This window comes from Colius striatus, chromosome 14 (genome assembly GCF_028858725.1).
Source record: "Colius striatus isolate bColStr4 chromosome 14, bColStr4.1.hap1, whole genome shotgun sequence".
Taxonomy (NCBI): Eukaryota; Metazoa; Chordata; class Aves; order Coliiformes; family Coliidae; genus Colius; species Colius striatus.
In genome coordinates, this window is record NC_084772.1 from 1,051,559 (window position 1) to 1,062,133 (window position 10,575).

At 49.0% G+C, this 10,575-nt stretch overlaps 1 protein-coding gene across 1 annotated transcript; it reads right to left on the minus strand.

The window, feature by feature from the left end:
* Positions 1-5,519: 5,519 nt before the first annotated feature.
* Positions 5,520-6,464, minus strand: LOC104552933 (olfactory receptor 14J1). The gene has a single exon (XM_062007207.1). It carries the CDS (start codon positions 6,450-6,452, stop codon positions 5,520-5,522), a length of 933 nt encoding a protein of 310 aa, XP_061863191.1. The 5' UTR covers positions 6,453-6,464.
* Positions 6,465-10,575: the final 4,111 nt, after the last annotated feature.

Sequence of the window (10,575 nt, forward strand, 5' to 3'; positions counted from 1 at the left end):
GCAAGATTTCTTCTCTCAGTCTCTGCACAAAAGTGGTTCTGAGCTCCCTGGTGCTGTTGTTTTGGGGGCAGCAACCATTTGCTCACCTTTGCCTCATAAGCCAGGCATCCCTGCCCCTCTAGGGAAGGTCTTGAAGCTCTTGTCTTCTGCTCCAACACCGCCTATCCCGGGTGTCAGCACAAGGGTACACTTGGGAGAAGGAACAGGGCAGAACAGGAGTGTGCTGGAAGTGAAACACCTGTGGTGTGATGTGAAGGAACATCTACACAGACATGGACACTGCTGTGGGAAGAGTCAAAGCTTTGCCATGGAGCTTTTCTGGAAAGAAGAGAAGCAGGAAATAGCACTGTAAGATTATAGTTAGACACATTAGCCGTAGATAGACACTAAAATAGTGAGGGTCTGTGTTTCACTAAATGATGGGAGGCAGCAGGAAGGACACAGGCAGCAATGGAAAGATTAATTTTATTTTACTGTCTATTTTAAAATGTTGCCGAGAATCAGAAAATAAGATCATGTATTCAGTCACAATGATAAGCTTATGACACTGTTGCTTCTAAGCAGCGAAGAGTATAAGCAAATCTGCACCTAATCATTATTATATGAGAGTAGCAATAGTGATTAAGACAGACACACAACCCATCACCCTAATACTTTACCATCACCCAGAGCTGCAGTCGCTGGGGAGCCTGTTACAGTGAGGATTTGGGGAACCTGTTCCAGGAATTGGGAGGCCCTATGCAGTGTGTCCACTTGTAGGGGAGGTCTCCAAAGTCACTGCAAAAAGGTCCAGCTTTTTGTGTTGTTGAATAAACAATCTTACATAACTTCAGCAGTGGAACATCTGGTTCATTCTCTGTTGAGATACCACCAGAAGCTTGGTCCCAAGAGGAACCAAGGGTCTTTTCTTATCTACTTGGTTTCTCTTCGTGTACTTCCAACCAAGGCTGAACATCTGGTTTCTCAGCCTTGAACAGCAGTCCCTGTAAATACAGAAAGAGATACATCAAAGCTATAAATACATTTTCATAACCATTTTTAGCTACTTCCTTTGCTAACAATTGGAAGCTTTATGCTCATGAATAATGACATTTTGTCTAAGCTGCATCTTTCACTAACAATCGTGTCTCTTTCACTAATGATCAGCTACTACTCTGTGCAGTGTTTCACAGAATCATAAAATCATAGAATGATTGGAGTTGGAAGAGACCTTCAGAGATCATCCAGTCCAACCTCCCTGCAGAAGCAGGTGCCACCTAGATCAGGTCACACAGGACATGTCCAGGTGGGTCTTGAAGCCCTCCAAGGAAGGAGCCTCCACCAACCCCTCTGGGCAGCCTGGGCCAGGGCTCCCTCACTGAAACACTGAAACAGTTTGTTCTTATATTTAAGTGGAACTGTTTGTGTTCCAGCTTCATCCCATCACCCCTTGTCCTGTTGCTAGCTACCACAGAAAAAAGTGCTGCCCCAACCTTCTGACACCCACCCTTCAGATATTTGTCACTATTAATGAGATCCTCCCTCAGTCTCCTCTTTTTTAGACTTAACAGCCCCAGTTCCTGCAGCCTTTCCTTGTATCTAGAGGTCAGCTTTGGTTTGGAGCCTGTTGCCCAGGCCTCAGCACTTCTGTCTGTAATAGTAATCTGATAACGACCACTACTGTTGCTTATTTGTTCCTGAGTTTCAGCCAACAACATGTAGGGATGAGTTGTGCAGATGGTGACCTCACGATAGATTTGTGCTACCACTGCAAACGCTATAAATTATGTGGTTTCATATATCATTCTCGTGCCAGTGAGACTGTTTAATAAAAGGTAACTTCAGCTTCCACAGCATCCCGTGCCAAGGGCTATACTGGTTGTCCTACCTGTCTCGGAGTAAGAGTCCTGACAGTCTTCCTGCTGTCCATAAAATCTTGTTATGTGATACCCCACTTATGCCAATGTGACTGCCATTGTTGCTGTAATATCCTCAGGTCCCTCAATCCTCCATTGTAAAATCATGCATACTGACACTGTAAATGTGTTGTATACTCAAGTGACAGGGGGCCCATTGGGGCCCAGTCACGTCTTTGCCAAACTTGCTGCTATGGCAGACGGAAATAACATGGTGGGTTTCTTGTTGCATTTCCATGTTCTACAGTCCCCACTATCTGTATGACTGTTATGTTCCTGTGACCCTTAACTGTTCTATAATGAGATGCTGTGGTTGCAGCAGTGCACATTCACTCCCTCCTCCTGTTGATACACACATGGGGAGGGAGTCATCTGTGTACAATGTTGTATTAGTAACATTCAGGTTATACTGGGACTATTTAGAGATGATTGAGAGGGAATCTTATTAATATTTACAAGTATGTAAATGGTGGATGTCAGGAGGCTGGGGCATTCAACCATCCAAACCACAGGCAGCCAGTTTCTCCTGTGGGAAGACTGTGTCAAAGGCCTTACTGAAGCCCCTGTACTGGCCAAGTATCTATTAATTCCCAGCAGTTTCTTAGCCATAACTGACGTCAGAGGTAGCCCTACAAACCAAGTTCCTCCTCCTGCACTCGTAATTGCTCAGGCGTCTGTGACATCATCATGAGCTGTGTCTCAATCTTTCTGTTAACATAAGGCTGCTGTGGTGTGGCTGTGAATAGGTACAAGGTTGTCATGGTACATCTGTGTCTAACCAGAGAAAGGAATTATGACTGAGGCAAGGGCTGTGGAGGTGGGTTGCAGCCAAAATTTCTTGTAAGTTCCATGAAAAGTGATTAAAACAACACAGTGAGGACAGACTGCATTGTGCATGAACACCATCACTGCACTTAAGTGGTAAGCTGTGTAGAAAGACCACCTGAGACCCTCCCTGAGCAAGCGTGTGATTGCTCCTGAGAGACTCTACCTGTCCTCATCCCATGTTTAAAACAGGCTCACCCACTCTTGCCTGCTATTCTAATTAACTAATAGGCTTGAACTTGTCAATGAATAAAGGCTGTGGCTGCACAGGTTCGAGGGAGCCCTCACCACTGACACAGCCAGGGTGTTCAGGCTGAGGGGATGTGTCCGGACCCACGGGTGATCTCTCTTCCACTCTTTTTCTCTCTCTGTGTTTGCCAGGTTTACTACAGCATTCAAAAATAAAACCTTTTGCACCACACCACTTGATCTTGTGTGTGCCTTAGTCCAGCCCAAGGGGCAGAGAAGTTTATTAAAATTTGCTGTGTTCAGAAGGCAACAATAAATTTCTCCTTATTCAGAACATGACCTTAAATAAATTTTGCCACCTTGAGAATGAGACAGGATTCCAGAGGTAGGCACTGGAGCAGGGCTTGTGGGATGGTTCCTCTTTCCTACAACAGCAGGCTGACCCAGGCTTCTCCATGTCCTCTCTTGCCCCTGTTGGGAGCTTGGAGGCTGAAATGCCGGGAGCTGTCTGTGTCTTGTGCTGTCGTCAGTGTCAGCATGGGCTGAGTAAGAGCCAGGCTGGCAGCAAAGCCTCTGCCTGCTGACCAATTGCTGATCACCACACATGGGAGATTAAGATCTTTGCAGATGCCTCAGTGCTTCACTGTTTCCTCCACTTGCCCTCTTCCCTCAGCCCATAGCTGACTTCTTCCCAAGGTCAGACAAGCCTGAGGTGCTCTGGGGCACCTGCACTCACAGAAGGCACCCACATGGGTGTGCACAGTGCTGCTGACCTGGAAGTGATCACAGAAAAGCCGAGAAGCCAGAGTATTGCACTGAGATGCACAAATGTACCCCAGGAACACACAGATCTCAAGGAGAGGACCCTATCTTGATAGCTTCACAGAGAGAATATATGGTGAGGAGGCTTAAGGAAAGAGCTCACACCTCAGCTGAAAGTCGTTTTCTGCTCACAACCAAAGAAGAGCATGCCACTGTGACAGCCTCCAAAGACAGGACCACAATTTGTTTCCTTAAAAAAAAGGAAAAACACATAAGCCAGCAAGGTTTTCTCTGTTTTCTTCTGCAGTGGGATCTGGCTTCTGCTCTGCCTCTGAATTCCTTTGAATGCAGGAAATGCATTTCAATTCCTACAAGCCTTAAGGGGCACTTTGTGCACAGCAGGTCCTTTTAGGTCCTCCATGCCTGTATAAACAGAACCAAAAGGACCTTCCTTCTACCTCCTGGTCGAGAGGTCTTGTAGCCAGAATGCAGCAAGAGTGGCTGTTTTCTTGGGGATGAGAAGCCAGAAAACAAGGGAGGTGACACAGGGAGCAAGAGAGGGACCTTGTCAGCCCAGGCTCCATCCCCCAAGTGGGCAGAGTAGGCTGGGGATGGTAACCAGAGTCAGAAAGGATTCCAGATCACAGCCAGGGTAGTGATGTGCTGGTAGATCTAAGGGACCAGTAAGAAGTCAATCAACAAGTCAGGATCAGGCTGATGAGGGTAAGCAGGGTCAGAGGCAGTCAAGTGACAGCCAGACAGGTCTGGGGTGGCAACACAGGCCCGGGACAGAGCAAGGAAGTTGATCTCTGGCTCTGAGGCCAGATGAACAGGGTCCATAGCAAGGCATGGCCGTGGCTGAGTCAACGGTACTGCATCATGTGTCAGGCAGGGACTGAAGGCCCAGACTTCAGCTTAAAAGAAGCCCCTGGGCCAGTGGGTAAAGGGAGTGGATGGAGGTCCCATATGAGTTGGCTCAGGGCTGTTAAAGGCTCTGAGAAGCCACAAAGCCCTTAGAGCAGGTCTACAAGGAGTACAGGTTGCCAAGGAAGAAATCTGTGGGAACGTGCAGAAGTTACTCTGCCATCGCCAGATTCTAGAGTCTCCAAACTCATCCCATAAGTCTCTCACATATCATCAGTCTCTCATATATTGTAATGCAATACAGAGATACCACTCACCACTTGCATGGGCACTGGCAGACAGCAAGTAACTCTTGAACCAGTCCTCAGTCCATAAAAGACCATACAGGGTCCAGATCTCATCACACCGAGCTCATGGGAAATGGGCAAATGAGACTCTTATGAGTCTGTTTCCTGGACATGTTCTTGACAGCAACTTTGAAAGATCTTCAGGTGCTGTTAGGAGATTCCCCTTCATGATAGAAATGCTGTTGTGAAGCTCCTCTGACACATCAAAGATCACTATCTGTACCTGCTTGTGGTCACAAGCCACATGGAGGTGTGTGACAAAGTTGCAGGAGCAGTCAGGCCTTAAACAAACAGAAGGGCTCAGAGGAAGAGCAAATTTGGGAAGAGCAAGCCCCAGTTTTCCCTGGCCATAGCTCTATGCTGGGACTCTTCCTCTCCACTTTTGCACACAGGTTCTGGCCCTGCAGTTCCACAGAAGGTCTGAGCAAGGATCTTGGACAAACGAGGCAGTGCAAGTACTTCCTTTTATTTAAATGTGCAGAGATTGTGGCTCTTGAGAGTCTTTTGGGTACATAAGACCAGTGATGTAGAAATTGTATAACTAATGGCATTGATTTGTGGAAATCATTATCACAAGCATAGAGAAAAAAAACCAAAAGCAACAAATGTCAGAAAACAGGCTGGGCCTGTGGGAGCTCTATTTTCTCTGAAAAACTCCAGATACCATTTTCCTCAGGGAGTCCATGAGTTCCTTGTTCCTGATGCTATAGATGAGAGGATTCACTGCTGGAGGAACCACCACATATAGGAATGACAAAGCTAGATCCAGGGATGGGAAAGACATGGAGGGGGGCTTCAGATTGGAAAATATGCCAGTGCTGACAAACAGGGAGACCACAGCCAGGTGAGGGAGGCACGTGGAAAAGGCTTTGTGCCGTCCCTGCTCAGATGGCATTCTCAGCACGGTCCTGAAGATCTGCACATAGGACACCACAATGAACACAAAACACAGCAAAATTAAATAAGCACTAACGACAATCAGCCCAACTTCCCTGAGGTAAGAGTCTGAGCAGGAGAGCTTGAGGATCTGTGGGATTTCACAGAAGAACTGTCCCACAGCATTGCCCTGGCAGAGGGGCAGTGAAAATGTATTGGCTGTGTGCAGGAGAGAATTAAGAAACCCAGAGCCCCAGGCAGCTGCTGCCATGTGGACACAAGCTCTGCTGCCCAGGAGAGTCCCGTAGTGCAGGGGCTTGCAGATGGCAACGTAGCGGTCGTAGCACATGACAGTGAGGAGACAATACTCTGCCGTGATCAAAAAAACAAAGAAAAAGACTTGGGCAGCACACCCTGTGTGGGAGATGGTTCTGGTGCCCCAGAGGGAATTTGCCATGGATTTTGGGACAGTGGTGGAGATGGAGCCCAGGTCAAGGACTGAGAGGTTGAGGAGGAAGAAGTACATGGGGGTGTGGAGGCGGTGGTCGCAGGCTATGGCACTAATGATGAGGCCGTTGGCCAGGAGGGCAGCCAGGGAGATGCCCAGGAAGAGCCCGAAGTGCAGGAACTGCAGCTCCCGCCTGTCTGCAAAGGGCAGGAGCAGGAACTGGCTGATGGAGCTGCTGTTGGACATCTGCTGCCTCTGAGCATTCAGCAATGCTGAAGAAGGAAAAGACAGTGACAGGTTTAGACAGGACTCTGTGCAAAACATAAGTGCATCCTCAATGTCCCCCTGGAACACATCCATCTTTTTCCTCTCTCTGGAAGAAATCTTCATTCAGGTCACTGACCTGAGGTTCATTCTGTGCTGGCTGAGTGTGCCATGAGCAGCCAGATGTCTGCCTGTGGGCTTTTGTGGAGCCATGCCTGCCCTGCTGCTGTGGGGATGTGGGAACGAGGCAGGATTTCGGGGCTCATTCTCTGCAGTCAGAAATCTTCAGCACCACAGAGTGCCCACAGCCCCACAGGCCCACATCTCAGAGGAAAGCTTGGAAACGTCATTCACAACGGCACACATGCATGGAGGAACCCCAGGAGCAGCGTCTGACTCAGAGGCTGCTGCTCCCATTCCTAGAGCCCAATAGCGAGAACAAGGGAACAATAACATTATCGCAGTGGGGAATCAAAGGAAAGCACAGTGAGGGTCCCGTGAGAGAGCTAAGTAGAGAGGGCACCAGCACGATCCTTACCCAGCTCTGCCACCACCTCCCAGACCCCGACAGCTCAGGCAGCTTTTCTCAGTCCCTGTGCTCTGCTGAGGGAACAGACCCCATGGCTGCACAGGGGCTTTCCTGGAGCTCTGCCCACACAGGACATTGCTCACGCTTTGTTCCACACAGCCCTGAGAGTAGAGGCTTTCCTGGGTGGGAGAGGGGAATTCTCATAGGAAAGGGTCTGCACTGAAGGGTATGATACACTGAGTTCTCCCTCCCACAACATACTTAGGTTTAGTTTTCTGTCCCTGCTGCCTCCTGAGACCTGTTTCCCTGTGTCATGTCTGTCCTTGTGCCACGTCACTCCCAGAGCCCATCCCTGTCTCTATGCACTCACCTTGGCCCTACAGAAAGCTGCCTGTTGTCAAGGCACTGCCTGGGCACACGCTCCTGTGTGCAGTGGCAAAGGGCAGCTCAGAAGCAGCTGAATGGGTCCAGCACAGGTGATGCTGGTGCTTTCCATAGGCAGAGGAGAGGCTGAAGGCTCTGTAATGAATTTCTGACAGATAGAATGATCAGTCCAAGCTATAGGTCAAGTGTCCCAGTTTCTTGTTCAATTATGAGACCTCCTTCTCATTAAGCTTCCCCTGGAAAAGTGTCCTCAGAAATGTCCTGGAAGTGGTCCAGAGCTGGTAGCAGCCCTGACCCAAGAAGCACATAATCTGAGAGTAAAAGGACCTTTTTCTTTCCAGGAGATGATTTTAACATCTCTCCCACTTCCCTCCTCTCCTCCCTGTCCCCTCTGGGCTCCTTTCAAGTGTCCCTGTGGCTCTAATTTTAAAACAGGCTGAAGTCATCCCTGATGATCCCTCCCTCAGCTGTGGAGAGACTCTTCTTTCCAAAAGCAGCAGCATTTCTCCCCTCAGAGACAGAGTTAGGTCAAAGACCAAACTTTCATTGTCTCATCATTGATCAGGACAAGCAAGGCTGAAAGAACCAAAAGATCCAAAAGAAGTCTTTGGCCCTTGGCTATGGCACTTGCTATGGCAATTGTATGGCCAACATGGAGAAACTATTTTGAGTATCTGGACTTAGTTTCTTCTCCTCTGCTGCTTGGGGAGCTGGGAGTTGTTGCACCACTTTCAGACATTGGTCACCCTCACATCCCTGTGCCCCAGGAAGATCTGAGCCACACGGGAGGGAGAGGATCTGCCCTCCCATGGCCTGGGGGTCAGGCCTTGGCCTTTCTGCTTCAGAAAACCACCCCAGGCTTTTCTCAGCATCAGAGCCACCTGCACAGGGCCTTGCAGGGTCCCTGCAGTCATGGCCTCCAACTCCTTGCTCTAACGAGTCCCCGGGGAGGCTTTGTCAGTAACAGCCCTCAATGGGACTCATTAAAGCTTCAAGATACTTGCAGTTTTGCTCCTGACTTTCACTTCTGGAGCAATTTTCTTCACTCTCCATCATCAGAGACTGAAGCACTCATCCCGACATACACCATGGGGCTCATTAAAAAGTATAGGAAGCCTGAAAGACTTCTTGACATTTCTTTTCAAGTTCAAGACTTCCTCAGACAATTGGAGTCATTTCATTGTGTAGTTAAGGAGAACAATTTCAAAGTGAGCTTAATACAAAGAGGTGGTAGCAGCAGTCTGCATTTGATACTGACCAAAAGTGTCTCGTAAGAAGGTCTGGACAGGCAGGAGAAGTGGACCCTTGATGTCTAGCACTGTACGGACAGCTTTCCTCCTCACCTCCCTTCCCATTTCTGAGGCCATCTGTGATTTACATCCTTTTTCCTTACATCAGATGTCTCCACCGAAGGCTGCAGATGCAAGTTACAGCTCCAACTTCCAACTCCCACCAACTTCCACCTCTCTTCCTTAGAGACCTGCATGCACACAGGCACAGCAGGGTTTTCCCTATTTGAAAGGAGAGCAAAATACAGAATGATAACATTTTGTGAACAAGAAAACGCACTCACATATTCTTTACAAGCTGTTTCTAACGAGGTTCCGTCTCCACGAGGGATGATCTTCTGAGATGTGTTAGGATAGATGGATAAAATAAGGTAGATATGAACAAAACTGACTACAGAAATACAGGAAAGCTTTTAACTCCCAAAAGCTCAAAGCACCTGCATCAGTGGAAGGAATGTGAACAAAAAAAGAGTAGGGGGGTGAGTGTATTTGAGAATAACAGAAAAAGTCTATGTTTCAGCAGACTGCATCTGAGAAACTCCCTTCAGTAACGGCCACTGTATCAGAACAGGTACAAATATAGAAAAGAGTTGAGGAATTAAATACACTTGAATACACCAGGCAGAAGAGTGGTCATGAAGCTACACTGGAAGACTGGTATTTCCTTGGGATATCCCCTTGGAAAGGTGATGGGACTGGTCGAAGTCTCCTGTGAGTGAGGACAAACCCATGTTGCATCCACCTTGGACGGAGCCCCAAAGTGCCACCCAGGGAACTCCCAGGCTGTACAAGGTCACTGTAGGGAGGAGGGTGCCATCAGTTGGAGTCTTCTCAGGTGACCTTCCTGGGCACCTACAAGAGAAGAATGTGTCCAAGTGCAGTGGGCAGGGACTTCCCAAGAGCCAGTCATGGCACAGCAACCTGACTGCTTGCTTGATGAAGGAGCTGCAGCTGTGCAATGAGAATGTAGGACAGACAGGGGAGGGGTTAGAAAATACAGACAAGGAGTGCTACAGAGGAAGAGAAAGAAAAACCAGTGATGGGGTAAAGACAGAGAGGGAGGAGGTGAAAGATGAGGGCAGGGAGCCACACCGAGTGATGGGGAGAGACCAAAGCTAGCAATTATGGACAAGTGCCCTCATTCCCTGAGCAGCGCCCAGGAACTGCATTAGCAGGAGCCTCCAGAAGTGTGGTGCCTGCAGCAGGCCTGTCCTGGGCCCAGCCCTGCACCCTGAGAGTGCTGCCGACCAGCACCTTGTCCAGTGGCCAGCCCTGGGGAAGGGAAATCACCCAGCTGTTTCTTTGGGCTTTTTGTGATGGTTTTGCTTTTAAAAAGCAATTGTTTCAGCTCTAAATAGCACCTGCAAGGAAAAGGGAAGCAGGATTCCCAGGTGGGACACCTTTCATGCCTGAACCAGGTACCAGACTTGAGAGCTTTCCCATTCACAGGCCCCAGATCCCTGTCCTCTGTTGCTATTTCATGCCAGCAGGTGTGGACTTAGACGAGGAGTTGAGTGATGAACGGGGAGAGAATGGCAAGCCAAGGGCTGGAAGTGTTTAATAGTGCCAGGAGCCACTTGTGTGTTGTGCAGACACCTGTGAGCAGGAGCCCTTTGCAATCAGCCTGGGAAGGGCCGAGGGAGCGAGCCTTATGGGGGCCAGTCAGTTGTGTTTGGGCTGTAAATGGTGGGACCAAGCAGCCAAAGCAGCTGCAAGCATTTCCAGCCAGGCCACAGTGCCCACAGTGGGATCGTGGCTTCGTCTCTCCGTAAGGGATGGGAGCTGTGTTGTTTCCTTTCCCAGGGGCACGCTGGGTGCAGCGATGCCCCGAGCAGCCGGCGCTGACAGAAAGGAACGACGCTGCCGATGCTGCCCTGGGCTCGGGCACTTCAGTCCCGGTGCC